Source organism: Melospiza melodia, chromosome 3 (genome assembly GCF_035770615.1).
Source record: "Melospiza melodia melodia isolate bMelMel2 chromosome 3, bMelMel2.pri, whole genome shotgun sequence".
NCBI lineage: Eukaryota > Metazoa > Chordata > Aves > Passeriformes > Passerellidae > Melospiza > Melospiza melodia.
This window is the reverse complement of record NC_086196.1, coordinates 55,389,691-55,415,232: the sequence shown is the minus strand read 5'-3', so window position 1 is coordinate 55,415,232 and position 25,542 is coordinate 55,389,691. Positions and strand designations below refer to the sequence as shown.

Here is a 25,542-nt window from a genome sequence, read left to right as displayed (position 1 = left end):
TGCTGGTGAGTGCAGAGAAGCAACCACAGTGCACACCAAGCATCGTGGGTGCGCCTGTGCCTGGATACCTGCTCGGAGCTGGGTAATCACTGCTGTTCTTTTGCCCTTCTCACCTGCAGACTGCAAGTCTGGTTTTAAACTGTAAACTGGAAAAGCTGTAAATATGCTGGGAGCCTTCTGAGGGACCCCCCTCCTGACAGTGAGGGGCTGTGCTTTAACTCAGCAAAATCCAAGAACAGAGTTTGAACATTTAGCTGGCATCTACCAGGGCCCCCCAAGCTTCCAAGGAGCTTGAAGTTTCTGGCACTGTAACTAAGGCGATGTAACCCTGAATATGATGGATCACAGAGACCAACTGGTTAGTGGGACATGACTTGGCTCAACTGACAGAGCCAAAGCAAGAAAAACTGATAGAATTCCTCAATATGAGCCTTGCATCTCCCCTCCTCTCACCAGGTGCATCAAACGTGCTCCTTAGAATTGCAGAAGTTTGGTCGCACAGTCCTGCAAATTTTCATCCCGGTATACCAATGAGCTGGTTTTTCCTTGACAATTTCTCCCCTTTCCCCACTCCTGAAACAGCAAATCTGCTCCTGCTCAAAAATGGCACACAACACAATCGCTTCTCTCCCCAGCAGTACCAGAGACCTGGCACACAGAATTCAAGATCAGTTTGAAAAGATCACTTTTACAAACAGCAGCTCACTGTTAAAAATATCATTATAATAAATCTATGCTAATATTAATTGCTTGGAGCTTACAAAATCTTTTTTTTACAGTAAGCAGGTTTTTTTGGTAGTCCACAAGATTATCTGTAAAAGGCTTTAGGGAAAAAAATCCTGCAGCAGAAGATAAGTACTGCATCAATACAGCAGCACAGTTATCTTGTAAGGTGATACTAAATGTGCTGGTTCAGATACCACAGTAGCACATTTCATATGGATAATTTTCTCACACTCTCAGAAAAAAGTTAAAGATGAAGGTTATTCTCTGAAAACTCCTGTGTCAGAAATTTTGATTATCTACTTCCTGCTTAGAAACAATAAGCAGCACTATGCTAAAATCTTGAATCTGCACTACACAGCCCTGCAAAGACTTTCTTCCCCTTGAGCCATCTGGGAGAAGCTATCCTTAGATGCAAAGAAAGCGTATTGATTGTTCTTAGAGAAAAACACATGTATTCTTCAAATAATTCAGGGAAGCAAACTTAAGCACTAAATTTCAGTAAGTCCGTGGCAACTGATCTTTTACATGAGCAGTACCAATCAGCCCAGTGCCAGGGAGGAGTGCCCTAATTCCTGCCGGGGTACTCCTGCCCACATGCCTACTGCAGCTTCCAGATGTTTCCAGATGCTCCCAGAACTGAACTGCAAGGGTGAAACCCTACACGTGGGGGAACTGGCAGTGGTGAGGAATACAGCAAAATATTCCTTCTTTTTACTAAGGAATTATACTTAGCAACTATTTATTCACAGAAAATGTTACTTTAGTGGTTTTCCCTGAAAATAAAAAGCACAAAATCTCACAATAGGAATTTTAATTTTATCAAACTTGTGTTTGGACAGCTGCTGAAATTAACACGGGCATAGACCAAAGCACGATCTTGACCTGCTTGCCCTGAGCACCTCAGCCTGCACCTGCCCGGGATCCCAGAGGATTCTCCCCAGAGAATGTGCAGATATCTGAAGGGAGGATGTCAAGAGAAGAAGCCAGGCTCTGCTTAGTGAGGTCCAGCAATGGGACAGGAGGCCGAGGGCAGAAACACAGAAGTTCCAGCTGAATGTGAGGAAGAACTTCTTTATTGTGCGACTGAGCACTGGAACAGATTGCCCAGAGAAGCTGTGGATTCTCCCCCACTGGAGATACTCCAGAACCGCCTGGATGCAATCCCGTGCCGTGTGCTCTGGGATGACCCTGCTTGAGCAGGGAGCTTGGACGATGGAGGCTGGACCACCTGACACCCCGGGTTCCCTTCTAACCTGACCCCTTCGGTGATTCTCCTCAGGGAACAGCCCAGGCAGATTCCATACGGATACGGACGCGTGCCTGCGCCCACCCCGCTCCCTCACAAGCTGTTGCCGGGCGCTCAGTGCCGGCCCCGGGGGCCTCAGCGCCCTCCCCGGCCATGGCGGTGCCCGCGCTCCCCTCACGCCGCCGGCTCGCGGCGGGGCGGGGCCAGCGCGCCCTCCCGGCGTGCCCCGCGCCGCTGTCATGGCGGCTCCCTGTGGCCGCTGCCCGCACATGGGTTGAGGGCTCGCACGGGCAGCGTGTGCGCCTCTGAGGGTGCCGGGGATCGCGGCCCCGAGCGCGGCGGTGCCGGGAAGCGGGGCGGGCCCGGGCGGCGGGACCATGCTGGCCCTGGAGCGCGCCCTGCTGAGGGGCTTCCTCAGCGCCGCGGAGTCCCTGGAATGGAAGCAGGGCGAAGTCGCGGCCGCAGGTGAGGGGAGGTCCCGGCCCGGCCCGGCGCGGGGAAGGTGCCCGCTCCTTGTGCGTGTCCGGAGCCACCGGACCGAGCCGGGACTGCGGCTGGCGGGTCCCTCCCGCGGGCGTTTTCACCTGCGGCGCCTGTCAGAGCCTCGCCGAGCTCCCCGGGGCTCCTGCCCGCCCTGTGGCGGGGGGAGGCCGTGGGCTTGTCAGGCTGGAGGAGCTCCGGGCGCTGCGGGCAGGGCTGGGGCGGCAGCAGCGGCCGGGCCGTCGCACGGTTCCTCGGCCGCTCTCGGGGCCGCAGCGGGGCCGGTCCGGCAGGCGCCCCGGCAGCCGCCTGATGCCGGCACTCGGGAGGCTTGGAAGCACGGAGGGGCTCCCTCCGGCCGCCTCCCGAGGGAAAGGCTCCTGCCTGCCTGCCTGTTGGAGCTTGGCAGTGAGGTGGAGCACGCTCTTGGAGCAGAACGTGGGAAGGATAGTCTGGCACGAGCTGCCTTTTCTATATTTATTAGCTATTCGTTCACAGTTGCTTGAGGGATCAATGGAAAATAATCTGTTGAGGGGACTTGGTTAGACGCAGCTTTCCTGCAGGGGAGCGCAGCAGCTCTTAAAATGTAACCCTTGTCATGGAAAGGTGCTTCCATGTTTCAGGCAGACTGAAGTACTCAAGTCATGTGCCATGTTGTAGCATATTGAAAATCTCTTTTATCCTTACCTAAGCACTTACTGATTTTTGGAAAAGAGCCATACAGGACTAATTTCCTTATGTGACTTTTCAATTGACCTTAATTATTGTACTGTCCAGGAATGGTAGCTGATGTGACTGACATTTCTCACATCTGTCTTTTCAACAATGCTGTTTGTGGTATGGAGTTTTTCTGATTACTTTTTTTGTTTTTTTTGGTTGGATTCTTTGTTAGCTTTGGTTTGTTTTGAGGAGCTTTTAAGTAGTGTGCTGCTATAAGATGCGGGGAAAACTTGTTGAAGAACATCTTGCAGTGGAGATAGAAAATGGTGGGGTTTGTGATGATTCTTAGTCATCATTTACATGGACCTTTCCTATTGATGATCCTGAAAATGAATTTAAAAGTTGTGACCTTGAATTTGTATAGTGTCCTATAAAAAGCTGCACACAGAATGAAAAGCAGGTTTTGCATGCTACAGTTATGTTACTGGAAAGAGAAGAACCTCAGTATTCCTCATTCATCAACATGTCCTCACAGCCCATAGTTATTCTACAAACTACACCATTGCCTGTCTGGGCAACTATAATCCAATATAGAAAAGGTGTCATTTGGTGATAGAGTCTCTCCAAAGCACAGATTGGAGAAAAGCCTCTTGTTATTTCCATTCTCTGTGAGGGCATGATGTCAGCAGCATTGTGGTACCACTGTATATGTCCTTCCAGGTACAGCTTAAAGTGTTTTTAAATAATACACGGCACACATTGTCTCTTACATCATTCAGTAGCTCATTGTGGAGAACTGAAGTAAGCTTCAGTCAGCAGTGTGGTGCAGGGACTTTAGAGTGAGTGAGTCTCTGTCACCCATTCCTACAGAGTCATCCGTTGCTGTTATTGAAGGTGGTTCTGCCCTCTGTGTTCCTGTATTTGTAAAATTTAAAGTCCTTGTTTAGCTGGATGGGCTTGGGGTTGGTGTTCAATTCAGTTCTTTGCACAGCTGCTGCTTGTGTGGCTCCACAGCTGTGCCAGTGTTAAATTGGTTACCTGGCTGCTGATGTTAGTGCAGCTCAGGGAGCTGCAATCCCCAGCTGGAATCACAGATTGACAGTGAGCCACTTATCCTGTGCAGACCTCTGCATTTGCTCAGCTGAACCATCACCAACACCTGCATCATCTGGTCAGAAACCAGTTAGTGCATCTGCATGAGCTGTGGCCACAGATGCAGGGTGGGCAGATAATGGTTTTGCTCAAGAATAGTAGGTTTTAACATGGCCAGGTTGTTCCAACAATTGCTGTATTGATTGCACTGTAGCATATCTGAAGATAGCTTCTGTAAATAAAGTTGCAGCCTGGGTCAAGAACTTGATGAATCTGAAGCTGCTTAGAAATATATAGCATTTCTTGACTTCCCTTTGTCTTGAAATGAGGCCTAAGAGACAGTCATGGGTCTAAATCCACCTTAATAGTTACCCCTAAGGATCTGCTCCACGTGCAGGCTTTTCATTGAGGTAGTAGTGTTACCATAGGAGATAATTCTTTTGTAAAGATAAAATCTCATTGCCCATTGCTTGTCAGTATTCCAAGCTTGTAAATGAAGGACTGAGCAGTGTCTGCAGTTTTGCATAAAGCTTTATTCACTGAACTCTGCAAATACTGAATCATTTTTATTTGTTGCATTTCCCCTAAGTAGATTCTCTGGACTGTGACATTACTGTCTTATCTATAGCAGTTTACTGTTCATTTAAAATGTTTTGAAGGAAGAACATCCTGCTGTTATAATTGAAGTATTTTTGAAGGCCATCCATTTGTTTTTCCTGAAATTTTGTTTTATCTTCATCTGGTCGTTTGTGTTTCACTGTAACTTTAATACAAATTATTTTGAATGAAGTGACACCTGCTAGTGCTGCTCTTGAGTTTCAGTGCAACTGCACTTTCCCTGCAATGGAAATGAAAATACATTCTTTAGAAGGGGAGTGGTAGATATTTTCATTTCAATATGTTCAATAGGTCTTGAAAGACAAAAATGTTTGAAAGTTTACACTGATTTCTGTGGTTTTTTTTTTCTCTTCCAGAAAGTGGATCATTACTGCAGTTGATGTTTGATGGGAAATATGAGGCAATATTTTCAAATTCAGCCGTTCAGAATGTTTTCAGTGCATCTTCTGTGACAGAGGAGAACATTGACACTTACTTGGAGAAACAGATTCTGGCATACCTGGATTGTTCTGCAGAGGTTGATAATGTGGAAAGGTGGAAATTATTATTTATTATATGGAAGTCTAATAGAGGCTATGTTTGATTTTTACAAAAGGCATTTTAAAAATGTAGAATTTGTATAGGGCCTTCAAAATCCTTGTACTGACAGGAAAGCAGAAAACAAATTTCTTGTGTTATTCCCCCTGCTCCCTTGGGCATCTATTCATTACTGTCCAGTGAAAGAAACAATGATGTTGTGATACAGGGGTTTGTTGAAGACATTAGCTTTATTTACCTCAGAAAGTGATTACCTCAGAAAGTTCTGATGTAAAGAAGTCACACATGTAAATTCATTTTGCCATATATCATCAAACAATTAACAATTTTCTCTCTGAAATGTTGTATTACATTTATGTGGTTCCCTGAAGTACTGTGTAATGTTCCTGTGCAAGCAATGCCTGTATTTCTAAGTCTGACTTATATTGAGGTTGTTCTACTCTTCTTAATGTAAAAACAAGTAAGGTGTTACTCATGGATACTGTTCATCAATTAATTATTTTCTTCCCAAGACTTTCTCTGATACAGTCTCTCTTAATTGTACTCTATGTGTTAATTGTTGCTGTTGAAGAGTTTGCATTTACTGTTCACATTTTGCTATGTAAATAATGAACAGACTGAAATCCAGCATGCTAGGGATAGTAGAAGCAGAGAACTATACATGTGTTGTGTGTGTATATATATATATATGTACATATATAGTATTTTAAAAGGTGAAAAATTTCACCAAAAGATAAGAGAAGGTAAAGATTAAAGAATAAAAGTAAGAGGAGGGTAATTTTAACCAGTTAGTGTTGGCAGAATCCAAATATGTGTGTTTTGGTATGCCACACATAAGCCTAAGAATTTTTGCTAAAATATCAGAGAAAAAAAAAGAGCTGGCATGTTTGAAAAACTGAGCTGAGATTTGTTCATGATCATGATGAGTTTTTGACACACTTTTTGGTGTGGTGCACAATACAATGCACTCCTGCTTTCTGAGTTAGTGTTCAGAGGTTTTTTCTGTGCATGGTTTTTGTTGGGTGTTTCTTGTTTCTTTTTTTCACCTTACTTTGTTGTGCTGTTACTATTAAATATTAGCTGGATAATTTTTTTGATAATTCTAGATTCTGTTGTGGTAATTTGAATAATGTGATAAGGAGAAGAAAAATCAGTCAGGACTTGAAACACACTCAATCCTGATCTTAATTATTGCTTCAAATATGTGTTGCTGCCTTTTCAAGCCATTCAGCTTCTGGAAAGTAATCACAATCTGTATCAGTGGACCTTTATATTTATAGTGCACTCCTGCTGCAGACAGCAAAGGAATTTGTTGCTTGGCTGCTTGCACTCTAGCTCTATGGTCTTTGTGGTTTTTCTTTTTTGCTCTACAGCTCTGGGCTATATTAGAAGCCCCCTTGCCAGAATATATGGAGGCAGATCTGCAATATTTAAGCATTTCAGAAGCAGACAGAGGATTTTCTGCCCAAAATGATAGCCTGAAGTTTTATTCAAAATGAAAGCAAAACCTGTCAGTATCTGCCAGAAAGACTACAAACTTTTGTTTGTAGCACCCAAGTGAATTTTTCTAGCTCCATTAGTAATAATTTAAGAAGTTTTGGGGGCTGAAGGAACTAAGTTGTGGCTTTCTCTTATACAAAAACTTCTACCGAAGTTGCTTGTCTGAAAGACAGTTAATTTCCTATTTTAGTGTACTATCTTGGTCCCGGGTGACTTTCTGCAGTGTGTTACATAGTTATTTTTCCTACCTGCAGACTCTGTGTCCTGTGAAGGCCTTATGGAAGGAACCTATGTAACCTTTGCATCCAGACTTTGCATTGCTTATGATGGAAAGGGAGGGGGTTCTGTATTTTTTAATGCCTAAAATATAATTTTCTTTTTCCACTGAGTGATTCAAAGGAAGTGCAGCAAACCTCTTAAGTTCTAGCCCAGAAAATTCAGTAAGATACTGTTTTTCTTGTGACTTTCTGTAGATGGGATAAGTAAAAATAATTTTTTTTCTTGAATTGAAAGTTATAATTCTGGGGATTTAAAAACACGGTAGGAGTTGAATTAAATCAGAAAGAGAAAGTTGGATAATGTGAATTCACCCTTTTTTGCACAATATAAACAGTGCAAAGTACAGTTTTGTAATAGTGTTAAAAGAACTCTTAACGAGTTTTTTTTTTCTGAAGTTAAAACTGAGCACCTTGAGGGCAAAACATCTCAAAATTTGTATCTAGATGGTAACTTCTTTGGACAAGTTCTCTGTAACTTTTTCTACTTTCAAAGCCATGGTTCTGTAACAAAAATTACTTAGCAGCATTTTAAAAATTGGTGCAACTTTTCTACCCTTTTAACTGATTGCCTTCTTTTCCCTGCCTCAGACACATTGGCACTTTAATCCTTTATGTCCTAAAAAATAAGCATTCCTTGTAATAAATGTGTTGAATAGGATTTTTTTTTTGTTTACTTTTTTCCTGCTATTGCTGCTCATTTCAATGCTTAAAAGCTATTTTCTGCAGAAAATGTAGCTTCATGGCTGTGTTTTAATCAGCAAAATTTGGAGGATGAAGCCATAGGATATGTGTTAACCATGCAGAAGGGGAATGTCTTTTTTGTTTTTTTCCTGAGCTCCATAGGAGGAAGGTGCATTCCTTGCCTGGCATACAGTTTGGTTCAAAAGACTGGAAGGAAATACTAGGTTCCAAAATCTAAAGAAACAAGGAAATGAGCTCTAACACTGTTTTTTGTTGAGCCTGTATTTGCTACTTCTACATATTCAACATATAAATAAATACTTGGAAAAAGAAGTCCATACAATAAAGCTTGTTATGGTTTCCCAAATTGAAAACTGAATGGTATTTCCCATGGAACATCTGATGGTTGGTTAACTGGTGTGCTGTATGGAATGAAAACTGAAAATGAAGACATCCTTGCTGTTTCTGCATCTTGCTTTGATGTTCGTGAATTAAAAAATAGCAAAGTTAGACACTGAGTAGTTTTGGCTACTATTTTTCAATTTATGGCATCACTAAAAAGAGCAGAAACCTGTAACTTCTTAAGCAGAACCTGGCTATTGAATATTTTTTCTTTTATTTTGTTTGTAAATTCTAGCATTGTATGCACATCCATTTTTTTTTGGAAATACAAATGCACTATTGTTCTTTATTTTTGAACAGCATTTGATACAGCAATATGAATATTAAGCATGTGATTCTGTATCGTGAAGAATGATTTGACTCAGTGTAAACAGTGTTAAAAAAAAGGCAGCACAACCCCCATTCACACAGAGAAAGGAAAAATGACATGAATGGATACATATATCTAAAGATAAATGCAAAATAAATTATGTAGCTCACCCTAGCAAGGGGGACATTGGCAGCAGTCTCTGTGTTGCTTTTCAGGCAGCCTTTGGGAGGTGAGCATCTGCATTGTGAGTGTGAAGGGCAGTCGGGGAGACAGAATGCATTCTCTTGGGAAAAAAAAACAGGGGATAGGCAAGGGAGTCCAGCATTTGCAGGGATTACAGCTTGAAATTGGTTTTCTGATACAGAGTGAGTGATAAGGAGACTGGAAGTTGGTCATGAATCTGAAATGGGAAAAAAAAATAATTTGGTGATGACAAATTAAACAGTGGAAAAACGGTATCCCAGCCAAAGTGATGGATTTGGTTATCAGTTGTTCCAGAGGCATTCTGCGTGGATAAAACTCTGTCTCTACAAGCAAGTTTGCTTTCCAGATAGATATCAGTAATGCTAAAATAAATAAATTGTTACTAGTAGAAACAGTAAATTATAAAATAATGAAAATTATCTTCAAAAGACTGGAGTATCAAATCACAGTGCAGGGATGGTTGATTGTTCTGTGTTACCATTCAGAAGCTTTGAAGTATAACTTATCATGGGAGAAAAATGAAGAAATTTATACCAGTGTTGATATTTCATGTGTAATGGTAATAATTTAGCATACAATAATTGTGAGTGCTTTGTATTCTTGAGTTATTTGAAAGTTTAATGGTGATCTTGGTTATGTATTCATATATTCATATTTCCTAGCAGATAGTTACTGGCTGAATAATGACAGCCAGGAGATGTTACCTTGTCTTGTTCAACAGGAACTCTTTATGCCAGTCCTTGTTCTCTGAAAGATGGTTTTGGGTTTTTGGTTTTTTTTGTTTGTTTTTTTTTTTTAATTTTCAGTTAAATGTTCCCCACCCCTGCTTTCCTATTGTTCTGCATCTTTTGTTGCATTCTTGCCCACAAGCTGCTTGTTTGTGTGTGGCTTTTCTATTTTACTTTTGTTTTTAAGGGGTTGTATAACACTTTATTTTTTTGCTTTGATTGGAGCACTCTTACATCTCTAAGTTTCTGTTTTTACAAAAAGAAAGGACTAGGTTTTTCTGTTTCAATTATGCTCCTTAACATACCAGTGTTTATATCAAACCTGCACAATTAAAATGTAACTTTTTGTAGTTAGGAGACCCATTTTCTATGTGTTAGTTAATATAAGTCAATAAGGCTCTGAGCTATTAAGGTATCATAAAACAAACAAGAAGTTTGTGTATAAATCTCAAAAGTCTACACCTGTTAAATTAACCATTAAATTCAGAGAGATTGTGCCCTGCCTTCTGCAGACCACATAGATTATTTTCTAAAGAAATCATAGTAATGTAAAATGAGCTTAGTCTTGTACTTAAAGAAAATTTTGCCATACCTAGTTTCAGAAATGAAGCAAAATCTCTTAATTTCATCTTTCAATAAATTATTATTATTTAAAATAAAGACCATGATGATGTTATTTACTGCCAAAGTATCTGAACCAACTTGGAGGGAGTATTCTAAATTTTTGATTTAATTTTTTTATTAAAGTGAGTGAAAATAAACAGTTATGACAAAACAAAAATAAACGTGCTCTTTTGGAACATACGCTAATGCAGTATTTTCTCTGTGAAAATGCTGGGAGTTAGATGTATAGTAAGAAACTATAACAACCATGCAATATGCAAATACTGGATTATCTGCATCCTTTGCTAGTCTTCTGATCTCTGGTAGTTATGTACAGCCTTAAATTGTGAAATATATAAACTCCACGTCCAAGATGTTGGGCATTAGTTACAACCTTTATCAACAAACATGTTTCAAGGACTTTTAGTTTCCTATGTGCATTCTTGAATTCCATTCATTGAACCCTCCTCATAGGAGAGTGATTTTAGAGTGATTTTTTGGGGGGGGTTTTGTTTATTTGTTGTTTTGGTGTTTTTTTTTTTTTTTGTTTTGTTTTTTTTTTTGTTTTGTTTTTTTTTTGTTTTTTTGTTTTGTTTTTTCGGTAAAGCTGAGGGTTTTGAGCTAGCAGAAGATTTAATCAGCTCTTGTAGCTTTAAGTGAAAATGTAATATGTTGCTAATTGCTGTTCTTATCTGTATTGCAGGCAGAGGCTGATGTTTCTGCTTGGTGTGGGGAGTTTGCAACTCTTCGTTCAAAGCAATTGGACTGGGCCTCCTGTTCAGTTAAAGCTTCAGGATTTTTTGCCACCTGCATTGTTACAGAAATTCTGTGAGGTGGGTTTGGATTTTTATAAGCTCTCCTTTTATTGTCACTGCTTTTCACAAGTAACCATAGCACTGTGTCAGAGAAGACACATCTGCAAGGTGGGGTGCTAGATGAATTGCCATAATCATCAATCCTACCAGCTGCTATTGCAGCATCTTCAGTTTTATCAGCAGTGTCCTAAAAGTAGTTACTGTTTCTGTACTTAGTTCCTGCTGGAAATGTTGGGTTTGGATGGAGAAGGTATCTTTAATATAGGCATTTACTCAAAGGGCATTTTCAATCAATAAACTTTTTTATGTGTTTATTTTGGGATACATTCTTAGCTGAATCGAAGAAAGATGTTTATAAATTGCTTAGAAATTTCCCCTCCTTAAGGAAAGGTAGAAGTTGCATATTTTGCAAATAGCAGAGTGTTTGGCAGATGGTAACAGTAGGTTTGTACGCTCAGTATCCTGTTATGCTCCTGAATGCCAAGTGAGTGGAGATAATATTAGTACAAAAATGCTAATTTATATAGAGCTTTTGGAAAGAGAAGGGAATGTGGGAGATGAAACTGCAGCCTGTCAGTTTTATTTATTTTATCGTTTTATGTGGATTACTAATTAACACCCTAACTTCTTTTAGTGAGATGTGTGTGTTATTCCTCATGGCAGTACCACAGTCCAGACTCTCCTCACATGGGATTTTAGCACTGCTTCTTGATTTTTCTCTTGGGGTTAAAGCTGTGGTAAAATACTGATTGCTGCATTGTGTCAGTGAAGAACATATCAGTAGTTTCTGTTAATGCTGAATCTGTACATGAGTTTGAATTTAGAATTTCATTAAGAATAGGGTATGGACCATGAGGCATGTAAGTGCTGTAAACTGAAATGAGGGGAAGTTGGAGCATATGAAAAGTTTTATGTGAAACTGTTGGCTCTGCTGCCTTACTGTGGCATGTTTTCCATAATTCATAAAGTCCTGCCTTACGTTCATTTGCAAGGTATTATTTCTAAATAACTAATTCAGATACAGTATTGCTCCTGGTTTTTTAAATAGATGTTTATAAATTTAGTTTATCTTTTAGGGCTGGCACAGTATGTAGGGGGATAGAATATAAGAAAATAAAGGTAGTATAGAAAGTAATCTTAGACCTATGGTGTTTCAGCTGGGTTAATTATTAAAGATTAGGAGCAGGCCTGATTTTAACAGGCCGCACCTGTAGCCAATAAGAACAGTGTTATAAAGGAGTGGGTTGGTTGGTTGAGGGGGAACTGGAGTTAGTTGGCTACTGCAGGAAAAGGAAGAGTCAGTGATTAGAGGATCTACCTTCAAGAAACATCAAGGAGATACAAAACTCTTGCAATAAGGGGGCAACAATATGGAACCTTTGCAATATAATGACAACAACAGTATGTATAGATAGGCTTATTTTTTGCATGATTTTTGATACTTGAAATTCAAATCTTGTCTTCTGATGACTAAATAAGTAACAGTGGAAACCAAGTGTACTAAACCTTTCAGGATGTGAAATGAGCAAAAGTTTTGAAGTGTGCTACCTCTGAAGGAAAAAGTAGTTCATTTTGCCTTTGTATATAGTAAAAATAATAAAACCTAATAATTTGTTCATTATATTAAATATTATGATATTCTTACAAATTTTGGTTTCTGTTTACTGGAGAACTCTGTATTCTATGTTAGTGTGTATGCACAGGTTGCAGTCTAATGCAGTCTGCAGCCCAAGATGATACTTACGGGATTGCTGTCACTGACAGAGTTCAGAGACCTGGAAAATACAGTATTCATAATTTCTATTAACCATTTTATAGAATCATTAAATGTTTTGACTTGGATGGGACTTTAAAGATCACCCGGTTCCAAGCCCTTGGCCATGGGCAGGATTACCTTCTACTCGACCAGAGTTCCAGCCAATCTGGCCTTGCACACTTCCAGGGAAGGGGCATCCCCAGCTTCACTGGGCACCCTGTTCCAGTGCCACAGCATCCTCACAGCAAAGAATTTCCTTGCCTAAACCTACTCCCTGTCAGTTTTGAGCCACTCCCCCTTGTCCTGTCACTACATGCCCTCGTAAATAGTTGCTCCCTCTTGTAGGTCCCCTTCAGGTACTCGAGGGCCACAATTAGGTCACCCCAAATCCTTCCTTTTTTCCAGGCAATTTCATTTAATGTCTGGAAGAATGATATACTAATTCCCTGTTGAGTAAGGAAATACATGATCTCCTGTTTGGTTTCTGTTATGTTTCTGCAGTGGCTCGGAGTGTGACGCTTTGAAATGTGTTTGCTTATGCAGGGGTGGTATTGCAGAAACTAAACTGGCAAGAGATTGTAAGGGAAAATGGACTTTATTTCTAATGAGGGCTCCAGCAGACTTCCATATTGCTTCAAGGTTTAGCTATTTATGCATTCAGGCAGAAGTTTACCTTTATTTCTATTACTGTTATCTGTATTGTCTTCTGACTTGTTTGTATTGATTTTTTTTTTTTCCTAAGGGCGCTACACACTTACATGCTAAAATATAATATCCAGTTCTCTTCTTTATTAAAAGTCTTAATTCAAAAGGTTTTGAATTATGTTTTGAATTCTCTTTATGTACTTTTCATTCCAAGGATTCTTAGTATATGAGCACTCTGTAAAAATGAACATTCAATAGTGACATTTTTTGTTTCCTTTAATCCAACTTTCCTTTTGTGCATACACAGATGTTCAGAAAATGAGGTTAAAAATGGAACTCTTAAGTTTCTCTGTCTGTTGTAACCTTCCATATTCTGTCATCAAGGCTGATACAATCCCTTTTTAAACAGATCATCAATTTTCTAGGTTTTCAAACTAAAATGATTTTTCCCACATCAAGGTTAAAGAATTACATCTTCGTGTTACTTTTAGCGTGCTCTAAGTAATGTCACTAAATTTCACCTTTACAATGTCTCGTTTATTTAATGAATATTTTAAAAACTCTTATTTTCAGAACACTTTATTGGATTAGTCTTTGTTTTCAGGGTATATAACCTCCTCCATTTCTGTCCTTGGAAATTTCACCTCTGGATCAGTGACATAGCTTCATTTTTGCTCCCAGATAACTTCTTTTCTACAAGTGCAGTAAGGCTGCATGAGACTGCAGTTATTTTAGTGAAGAATAAATAAAATAACCTCTTTAAGATGAATTGCTAGTGGGGCCTCTTGGATGTCTTCAATGAACAATATTCATGAGTATGTGTCTATTATTTCCCTTTCCTCCTTCAGTCTAGCCTTCTCTCTAAACTATGGTTACATTCATTTACTCTATTAAGATTTGGGTTCATGTCCTGCAGAACTCACTTGTGATTTTCAGAGTCCACACAAAAGTAGCATTTTACTTATTAGATGTATTTCAGTTTTCTAAAGTAACTGAGAGACTTCATCACACCACTGAATAGTCTGACTGATACCACGCTGCATTTTTTAATGAGTGAATGTGGTAAAAAAAGATTAAAAATACTGAATTCTAGTTAAGGTGGATTAGCAGTTCTTGTTTTGATCTTGTTGGGGTTAGACTACAACATTATTAATGAGCTCAGTGCTTAAAATAAGTGGCTTATAGTAATGGGCTCCTTGTGTCTTAAGAAAGTTTTCGCTGCCTCTGCGTGTAAGGGAATAAAAGATATGAAACTGTTGAAGTTGGAGCATCTTTATTCTGCCTTAGGTTTCAGAGCTTCTCTGTATTACCTCATACAGCTGAGCTCAGTATTTTTAATGGATGAACTGGAAAATTATGTGTAGTAGTACTAATGAAGACCACTGATTAAGAATGTTGAGAGGACAAGCTGCTTGATGCTTTATTTGTTGTCTGATTTCATATTCACAAATAGAATATATCTGGTAACAGTGAGAAGCTCCATCTGGAAGATCTCAATCTGTTAATTGATAATACCTGTAAACAACTGGTAGGAGTTCTCCAAATACATCTATCAACAGTTCTTGCTCTTCTTTTTGTAGCTTCCAGGCTGATCCAAAGGATAAGTTTTGGAATACAGTTTAATGATTTATTTTTTTAAATGTTTTTACTACTCCTTCTTTTATGCATTATTTGATCCTTTTGCTGGAAGAGACTTTAATGTTGCCATGCTTCTGTTGGAATCTCTAGTCATGGTCATAATTAATATGAAAAACACTAATGTACTATGTGGCACTGCTGGCTCAAATCCAGTGTGATTCCTTGGTCTTGTTAATTCAGTCTGTTGTGAATTCCTTTTTCAGGCCCAGTTGCTTGGCTTCTATTAGCATGCACTAGCTAGGAAGAAAAAAATCTGTGCTTGACCAGCAAGATATAGGCTTTGAAAGTTATGCAGATTTCTCCCTCTTGTGGGGAACGTAAGGATGCATGATAAAGGCTAAATCTGGAGGCAGGGTCTTGTAAGGAAAGATAGTCTGCTAAAATTGCCTACAGTTTTGCCCTGCATTCTCTTGGTATGAATATAGAACAGAAGGGGGAATCTTAATGCAGAAATTAATTCTTAATGCAGTCACTTGAAAAATTCCCCCTTAATAGCAGAGCAAAGTCACCTCATGAACAAGAGAGGGTTTATGAACAAGAGCTTTCATAACCAAAGTACTTCTTTGACTTGTAGTGCTCTCAAGCAAGATTTGCTTGCAAGAGCTCATCATGATTATCTTTAATCTGGACTCAGCTTTCCATAGGTTACCTGTTGGTGATTTGGCTTGTAAAACTGGAGACAGCCTCCTGTGTAATCTTGCCTCCTTTTCAGAAAGGTGAAGAGAAAAGTATAAACATAACAGAGAAAAGTTATATACAAAAGCAGTATTTCCATTGCATTAGAGTGTAAAGAGTGAATTCTGTTTTCAAGGACCAAACCTTTGGCAGGTAACCTCAGTACATCCTCTGTTAATCTGAAATGTAGGTCACCTTAGCTTTGCCAAATGACAAATTGTTGTGGAGTAGTCTTTGTATTTTTAAAAATATGAGAAGCCCAGTATATATGGCTTAGTAGCCACAGGTAGAAGCTTCCTGATCTGATCATTTGTTTGTCTACACCCCACCTTTGCTTCCATTTAATCAAGTCTTCCCAAGCCTTTAGCCTGGCTTTGTCTCCTTCTTTATGTCTGCACTTACATTTTTATATACAGGGAAAGGATCCCCAAGACAGGAAGAGCTGATGAAATGTTACAAAGGCCAGAGTGGTTCTCAATATAGAAGTAAAAGCATGCTGAATGCTCACTTTGCTTCTAGTCTATCATTTGCAAGAAAAGAACACTAATTCCCTAAACTAAAATTCTCATACACTCTATTTTTAGAGCTATTGAATGTGAATGGCAGGAGCTTTCTTCTGATTTTTATCAATACTCAGGTGGCTCCAGTTGTGCAGGGAAATACTTTTTGAAATACTGTGAAAATTGAAATACACAGGAGTACTGTCCAGCTTGCAGTTGATTCAGGGCTTTAGTAGTACTAACTAAAAAGTAGCCATTAAGTTACTGTTTGTAAGTTGAGTATAAAACTAATAATCTCTGTGCTTCAGAGATTAAAAAATACTGATCTTGAATTGAGCTTAATTTGTATGTATTTTGTGTGTTGATTTGTGATGGTCAAACAGAACCACTTGCAGGTCCAGCAGAAGCTAGAGGACTACTCCAGTGATTTCTCTGCATATGTTATGAAGTAATTATCTAGTATAATGTGTCTGTGCTTTAAGAATTACTCCTGAATAAAATAATTATACCTTGTGATAAGTTTGATGAAGAATAGAAAGACTCAAAAATCTAACCCAGCTTTACTGGCTAAGGAGCATTATATTAGCAAATCTTGGGTTGTGTCTATTTTGAGATACATGAAATTTTGGAGCTACAAGATAGGTTCAATGCATTTTATGTTTAGGTGTTAAAACACAAGAACCCAAGCTCAGAATTTCCTTTTGCTCTTAGCCAATGTTTGAGATTTTGGTGGACTTCTGTTCTTAACTTTGCAGTCCTTGAAGCCATAACACCTTAAGTATCTTCTTACTTGTAGCTGTTCTCTCACCTTAAAGACTGCATCAGGGCAGTGAATTCTGCATGGATAATACAGGCTGGAAAAATGAATGTTGGTTTAAACTTTCTCAGGTAGAGGATGCCTGCATTTCTGGATGGGATTTATTTCATGAAAAAGCATATAGATTTGTTAAAATAGAAGATAGCATTTCTTTGGCTCTGGGACTTGTTGGATTATTGTCAAGGCTGTAATATGTCATCTCAACTTTCCCTCCTTCCTCCCTCATTCCTTGTTAACGTTACATTAGCAGGAATGAGGTTTGTGGTGAAAGGACCTGAAATGTGAATTTGAGATTAATTTATTACTACAGTGCTTAAACAAGTACTGATAACTCTAGCATTGCAAGGCTGTTTCTGAAAAAGGTTTTATAACAAATCTCCTTTGCTTTCCTGTTGGATATTTTAAGTGTGGTCTACTCTAATTATAGAAAGAATCAAAAACATGCAGATAGGAAAAAGTTTACATTAAACTGAAAACTGTATTGAGTGTCCCACTATGTGTGTATTTGAAAAATTAATATTTAGAAGTACTGATTGATGACTTTCCCCTCTCAAAATTACAGATGTTGATAAGGTTATTCCTTTCTGAATGGCCAGAGGTGCAACAGATCCAGTATATTTCCAGTTGACAGTTTTTTTCTTTTATTCTCAAGTGGTTTGTCTGACTGTTGTGATCATAATTTTCCACAGTGGGATTGAAATGACTGCAGTGATGTCATACAGGAATTCCCCCTTTGTCCAAAATCATTGTCTGCAAAGTAAAAGTATTTTCAATGCTAATGCTAACTAAAAAACCCCATAGTAAATCAGTGTAAACTTAACAGAATAAACTTAAAGATTACTCTGTTATTAAAAGGTGATGTTGGAGATTCATATAGCATAACAATTTTTGTCTTTGATAGAACCTGTTGATACAGGAATTGAGAAGAGTTTCAAATAACTCGGGAATTATTTGTTTAGTTTGAAAAGCTGAAATGTGATTCGAGTAACTTATAGCTTGGTTGTGTAGGCTGATTCAGAATCTTTCCCAGGCAAGTGACTTCAATGCAAGCTGTCATTGAACCTTCTGTTCTGCTTTCTCCTTTCCATTCCCCTTTGCTGCCCCTTTCATACCAACTGAAAACTAAAACCTTATTTTTTTTGTTCATTAGGGAAATCTGTCGTATGAGAGCCAGGAATAGACTGATAAATGGACATCTCCCTGAGCCTGAAGATAAACTGCTCAAATGCTTTCATTGTGTTAAGAGGCAGGGGAGAATAGGTGACTGTCAGATGAGGTGACAGTCACCACTGAGAGTCCCTGGAGAGCCACCTCAGGGCCATTAAGTGAAAGTGTTACTGTAGAGAACATCATACAGGAATGCATCCAAAGCAGAGAGAGTTTTTTATTTATCAGACAAAGGGAATAAGGGCTCTGATATTGCTGCTCTGATGCCATTCCAACGGGAAGCTCCCTCTGGGGATAGAAAACATAACATATTCTGACAACACTGCAGGAATATCTAGTGTGTTTCAGTGCTGTAGGTTAATTTAATTATAAAATTTTGTTTCTGTGATTGCAAATTGAATGGCATGGATTTACTAAGCTTTTCTCCTTAGATCATGGGAATGAATGTATTACTGGAATGTGTTTGGGGTTAGTTGACTGGATGACATGGCATTTCAGGTGGGAGGAAATCGGTGTCCTGCAGATTGCATTGATGTTATGTATCAGAACAGCAAGAAACAGTGTAGAATTTACCATGATTTGGTAAAAGGTTGAGACTCCTAGAGACAGAGTTTTAGGGTTTTTTTGTTTTGTTTTGTTTTTTGGGTTTTTTTATGTTTTGAACAGACATTTTCCCTAAATACTTCAGTAGCTTTTTTCTGTTCTATGTTACATTATTTTTTAAGTAAACTTAAGTTTCCTGAAACTTGTCTTTTTTTCCCCCCTTCTTTTAGCCAAAAATGCTGCATGCAGCTATTCTGAAGATGCTGGTTCTAGATGGTGAATCAGTTTATAGTTTGACTTCTCATCCTGTTTTGCTGCTTATAGCCAGGATAATCCTTGTGAATTCAAGACACAAACTCACATCTCTCCAGGTAAGAAGTATGTGACTAATGACTATGACTACAAGCTACTGCTTAATTGATTCTCTCATTCTTTTCTTCGTACCTCATTGAATCATTCTGACTTCTATTTCTTTCCTTGTAGCCCTGAGGTTCTTCCCTCTAAGAAACAGTTAGGACAAAGTGATTTCAATTAATCACAAGTATCTTCTTCTTAAAGATAAGCTAGTTACTCACTGTCTTCCCTAAAAAAGAGGAAAGAGGTCTTCATTAGCTGGAAAATGAGAAAATTTAATACAGCCAACTTTATCCAGACTTTATACTTTGTGATATTATTTGTCAGGAGGTTGCTGGGAATGCCCAGTAATGCAGCTTACATGTCCCTATACCCTTTTTAACAAGTTTTTGAATACTGTTAACCATTACTGTATGAATTCTAACTCTAAATCTCTGTTGTGTTTGTGTGTTAAAAACAGGCAGACATGATGAAGCACTCTTAGAGGCTCTGTACCTCCCTTGTAGTTCGGCAGCAGCCTGGCTGGTAGCAGGGCTCTCTGGAAGCAAGGGACCTTTAACAGCAGCAACTTCTTTTTATTGAATTCCAGCTGAACAGAATTTGGCTAGAGATCAAAATGCCACATGGCCTCTCTTTATGCTTGGCTGACAACATCCATTCCCAGCTGGGTCTTTGTATGAGTGATGAATTAAACTGTGTGGGAGATGTTGGCTGTACTGCGTTTCTGGAAGCCAAGTTCTTCCATCGTTTTCCCTTCTATTCACAGATGAGTGCTGTTGAATTTCAGCAATTGGGTCAGTCAGATAAACAGCAAATGTACCTGGTATAGAGAATTCCCCTGATGCCTCCCCTAAGAATAACATAATGGGGAGCTTTATTCTACAGGGTTGAGGTTCAGTTATTTTTGTCTGCATTAAGTTTGAATAGTAGTTCAAAGGCAACAGCTGATAGGAAGTACTTTCATCAACAGGTTGATGTAGCAATTAAAGCTTGCCCTTCTTGTTCTTTTCAGCTTGATTCAAAGGTGGCCTCTTAATACTTTTGCTGTTTTAATAGTAGTGCACATAAATTTAAAACAAAGTAAAATGCTTCAAAATGTATTATCTAGAGCATTAATAAAGCCCTGTATGATACTTCACATGTAAGAGTAAACGCTTAAAAATAATCCGTTAAGTTTTCAACTTGGTTCCCAGAAAACATTGCTGATAGAATACAGTACACAGCTCAGCTGGTTTATCTGAAACTTTAAAAATATATTCTCACTGATTCTGTAATTTCTAAGTGGTGAGCATAAGGCCTCAGGACATTGTATCATTAAACTGGATACTCCATTGTGTGGGAAAGTTAATAGTTCATTGCATAAAGCTAAACTCAAGTAATTTGAAACTTGTTACTTAAATTGATTATATTTCTAAATAAATGATGAAATGTTGGGATTTGACCTCTTTCATGAAGCCTGTTTGTGTGCTTTACTCTGTCCAGCTTGATATCAAAAGTCATCTTTCATTGCTCTTGGAAAGAGATGCTATTATTCTTTTTGATAGTTCCGATCCAGGGACATTAGCATCAGCTCCATGTAATTAGTTTAGATGTTTGTGCTTGAATACTGCACAACCCTTAGGTCAGTCTGGAGCATAAGTATACCTGCATAAAAAGTCCAGAAGATGGGTGCCTCTAAAACAATCAAACATCTTTCATAGAAAATGTTTGGTGTGCTAGCTGCACCAGAACAAATAACAATCATAAGAGCCTCTGTAGAGGTGTACTCTACATTCACAGATTATAATCTTAAGTATAATTTTGAGACTAGAGTATTGAAATTAACTTTCCCATGCATTTTATCCTGTGGCAACTAGAGAAGAGGTTAATAGACTGTGGGGATTTTATGGTTAGTGTACACAGCTTTCTAAAATCAGATATTTCCTGGGCTGTGGTTCAGCTCTGCATGCTGTGGAGTGATTGCTTAGTTCAGTAACATCTTTGCCCTTCTGAAGTTCACATGCAGACATTAGAACTATCAATTGGGATTGTAGTGTGTTCTCAAGAGCAATTCTGCTCCCATTCTGCCTCTCTCAGGCTAAATTATGCCACCTGAAGAAATAAAAAAAGGTGAAACAGAACAGGAAAAAATGCATAGAAGGGTGACAGTGGATTATCAGAAATACTGAATGGCTTCCATACAAACAGTAACTAAATAGTTAGGACTCTTCAGGCTGGAAGATTGCTGAAGAATGAGATCATGGCTTTCTATTAAAATAATCTATGTGACAGAAAAGAAGATAAGTAAGAAACAGCTGGATTTGGGGTTTTGGTTTTATTTTGGTCCTTTTCTGTTACAAGAGTCAGGAGCTATGAAATCAAAGTAGCAAGTGACTGCTCCAAAATAAGTGTATGCAAGTATTCCTTTTTTCTGCTGTTCACAGCATTTCTTACCAGATGGTGGTACTAAAGATTTGCAGGGTTCAAAGAGCAGTTAGAGGAATTAATAGAGGGAAAATCCATAAAACCCTTGGAGCACCACAGAACTGCCTGGATCTGTTCATCTTTATGCTAGGCTATGTTTTGTTTTTTGTTTTTTTTTTTTTTTAATAATAAAACAGCTGTTTTAGGCAGGTTTGATTTTTGAAAACTAGAATTGAATAGATCACAAAGTCTGTATTTTAAATCCACTTTAGTTTTTTCTTTTATTTTCTTAAAGGGCTATACTTGTTATGAACTTGAAGTATCCATATTTTCTTTCAGACTTTACCTTGGTGGACTCTAAGATGTGTAAATATTCACCAGCAGTTGTTGGAGGAGAGATCACCTGAGCTATTTACTCTTGCCCAGGCCTGTATAAAACAAGGTATATTTCTAATTGCTTATTTTATTGGCTTGCAGCATCTCTTTTAGGATACCACAGGGGAGGGGAATTTGTAGTCATTACTGTTGAAATGCTCATCAGACATTTAGGTAACTGCAATGACTAGAGAGGGAGCAGAATTTCACTTTAGTTGATATCAACTTGTAAGGCACATGCTATTTTTCAGTCTCTCAGATAAAAATGTGATTGCAGACAAAGGTTTTTTGACGGTGACTTGTTTTGAGACTCTTGGATATGGTTCTCAGAGATACATGATGTAAAATACACCTGAATATTTAGTGAGTTTCTTCCTGGTAGTTGTTGCTGGCTAGTGGCTCTTACCCGTTTATTTTCTCACTGAAGCCATCTGTTATTTCAATCAAGTACCTTCATAGTCCATAAAATACATATTTTTAAACCTTTTATTGTCTTTGAGGAGTGAGTGTCTTGAATCACCCATTTGCTTGTCTGTATCAAGTTCTCAAGAAAACTTTGTGTTACTAGAGAAAAAGACCTTCAAATTCAGGAGACCTTCAATTTCTCAAGTGTTAGGTCAGTATCATCACCTGAATAGAAGACAGCTGCAAGGATTCCCTGCTGTTCAGAAGCAGCCATTATGCAAAACCAGTGGGATTTGGTGCAGTTTCCCATTCCTTTGGCCATGTGCCAAACATGGTATGGGTGCCAGAAGGATGTCATAAATTTGGGACATCAGTGCTTCTGGGCCACTGCATCAGTACTAGTAATGATGTGAAGCTTTCCTCAAAGGTCCTTGAAGTCTCAAAGTGCCTAAGCCTATCAAGCACTGTGAGTAAATGCTATTTAGGCTGTGACTGCTTCTCAATGTGCCACTTGAGCTCAACCTATGGCTTTAGCACAAGTAATCTTGTATTCACATCACTGAACCTTGCTAGCTGTGGAAAATCTAGTTGTAATGCACAATTAAACACTATAACATGATTTTTTTCCTTTGAAATTATTTTGTGTCACTCCATTCAAAAGTTGAGGTTTTGTGTGGTTTCCACCTGTACTTGCATGTCCAATATTTTATAGGCTTGGAGTAATATTTTTAAATTATTACTTTGTGGTTAAAAAAAAAAAAATCATCTTTGAAAAAGCTGTTACTAAGCAGGATTTATCTATGCAAATTTTGATTTAGTGAATTAAAAAAGCTGTGTAAAAACTATATTCAGACTTAGCAGCTTTTTAAGTGAAAGGTTTTAAGGATTAACAAGTACTAACAAAAAAAAAAGCCTAGGAGGTTTGAACAATAAAATCTCTTCATGCTAGATTTGACTGCCAATCTCTAAATTTAAAAAAAATTAAAAAAATTAGAGAAAATGTTTAAAAAATCCTTGATAATACTGTTTTTTATAGTAAGACTTTTTAACATCATTAATAAAGCTTATTTGAAAAATTAAGCATAAGAAGCCACCTCAGTGCTGTAACTGGGTAACCAGTCCTTTTTAAGTACTGTGATGCTATAAGATTTTTTGGAATTCTTATTATCTAAATATTTTTGCAAAATGCAGAAATAAAGCATGAAGCACAAAACTCACTTCCATTTAAGACTAATCAGATGAATAATTTTCAACTTAATGTCTGTATTTACAGGAATATTCTCTTGTAACTTACTGTATTTTGATAGAACTTAAATATATAGGAAATGCAAATGCTTTTATGCTGAATGAAAAAATTCAAGTCTTCTTTCTCAAACACTTCAGATCTGTTCACAGAGGTATTTTTTCCAGTTCAGATGAAGGACATGGTCTTTATCACTCAGGAAGTCAATAGTTATTTAAAAAACCAACAAACAAAAACTCAACACACAAAAAACAGACAAACAGAAAATGTCTTACAAATCCTAAGCCATCATTCAATGCTTGGTCTGCTGTTGAAACTTTAATTAGAAGCTTTGTACTTAAGGGGTGGGTATTAGCTCAATATTTTGTTCTTATGTTCTTTAGAAGGTCCAATACAATTGGAGTTGTTTATTTTCTGCAGAGGTTATATTTCCCACTTCAACTTTGCTGTTAAATATAAGCAAAGATTGGACTTTTCTTTTTTCTGGTAATAATCCTTAGATATAAAACTTGAAAAATGCTTTAAATCACCTATATTTTCTATACACTCTTAGTGAATTTTTAAAGGTGTGAAGGTGTAAAGAGCAACAGACTTTCTCTCATGGTAGATTGCTAAAATGGTATTTTTAAAATACCATTCTCCAGAACTGCATGCTCATCTCTTTTCTTTTTCTTAATTTGCAGTGACAGAAGCAGAAGCTTTGTTCACAGGTGGTGAAAGCTGGCACTTAGCAGTTCAGTTCCATCTTGAGTCTGCCTATACCTTTTTGTTTTACTATGAATATAAAAAAGCTAAGCACTGTTTCAATATGGCTAAAGACATAACAAAACTGCAGATTAATCTTACAGGTAAGTTTTGCTTGTAAAGTCTAAGAGGATGATTGGTTGGACCAAACTAACCTATGGCTTGTTGTGGCTTTTTGTGACATTTCCATGGAATAAATAACTGTACTTTGAAAAAGCTTGATGTTTAACAGGTAGGTCTTACTTGTTTTCCAAGAATTAGTATTGCTTGCAAGAGAAATAGGACATCTAGTTGAAAAATCATTCCTGAATGGTTATTTGAGGAGTTGGGGTATTATAAGCATTCTTCCTAGTGTTTCATGTCAAATTCTATGTCTTGTTGCATCTGCTGCTGTCATAATGAATATTTTTTGTTTTGTTTATTTGGAGACACTTACAAAGGTGTCTGCATGATATTTGATGCAGTCTTTCACCTTTTGTGCCACTAGCCTAGATCTGCTCTGTGTAAATAGCTTTTAGAAGTCACTCCCAGGACTGGTATCATCATGGAAAATAAGTAGGGAAGTTAAATTTCTGATGCACAGAAATCACAAGGATTCAGTCACTATGGAGACTTTATAATTATCCTTTCAGAACCTATTCTTTGGTGTCAGGAGGATCAGAGTGCTGCACTTAAAACCTTCCATGTATAGATATTGATCTATGGTCTAGCTGGTCCTGCTAGGCAATCAAAACGACATAAAATCACACCTTTTCTTTGTGAGAACTTGTGATTATACCTGAGTAGAAATGCAGAAAATCTTTATCTGTTTTTTTCTTGTGGGAAGTGCTAAGGAGCTGAAACGTGCAACTTCCTTACTTGTTATATCACTGTATGTCACAAGGCTCATGCTCCTTCATATCTAGGTTGGAGATGCAGCTAATCCTATTTATATAATGAATCATTTTAATAATTTAATTTAAAATACCCGAAGCCATCAGCAGCAAAAAAAAAAAAAAAAAAAGCTAAAGCACACAAAACAACAAATAATAACCCAAAGAAACACAAGCTCTCAGAAATTACGTGGAACTCCATGCTCATTTATTCAAAAGTTTTAAAAGCTGACTTTGAAAGATGTGTAATGTAAATAAAACATAATAGTTTATATCTGAAGGTCATCTATATATTTCAATGGATCCTATCCTCTTTTCCCTGTATGCATGTGGTGTGTTCTAAGTATTTATTGCCAGCTTGGTATCATAAAGTACCTTTCTTTCAAACGAGTCAAAAATTTTCTTGGTTTTTTTTTATATTAAAAACGTTACTACCTATGATGGTACTCTAGCTATAAAAATGCAATTAACTGAGAATAAGTAAAATCAACAAGACAGTCTTGGTGTTGGATTTTTTTTTTCCTA

At 38.1% G+C, this 25,542-nt stretch overlaps 1 protein-coding gene across 1 annotated transcript in view; it reads left to right on the top strand.

The window, feature by feature from the left end:
• Positions 1 to 2,270: 2,270 nt before the first annotated feature.
• The window catches only part of TTC27 (tetratricopeptide repeat domain 27), a 112,907-nt gene continuing 89,635 nt past the window's right edge, over positions 2,271 to 25,542 (top strand). Inside the window, exons 1-6 of the mRNA XM_063151833.1 lie at positions 2,271 to 2,437; positions 5,179 to 5,356; positions 10,769 to 10,898; positions 18,852 to 18,992; positions 21,718 to 21,820; positions 24,085 to 24,249. Of these exons, the coding sequence (XP_063007903.1) occupies positions 2,350 to 2,437; positions 5,179 to 5,356; positions 10,769 to 10,898; positions 18,852 to 18,992; positions 21,718 to 21,820; positions 24,085 to 24,249 (805 nt within the window). The 5' untranslated portion in view covers positions 2,271 to 2,349. The remainder of the gene's footprint in view (positions 2,438 to 5,178; positions 5,357 to 10,768; positions 10,899 to 18,851; positions 18,993 to 21,717; positions 21,821 to 24,084; positions 24,250 to 25,542) is intronic.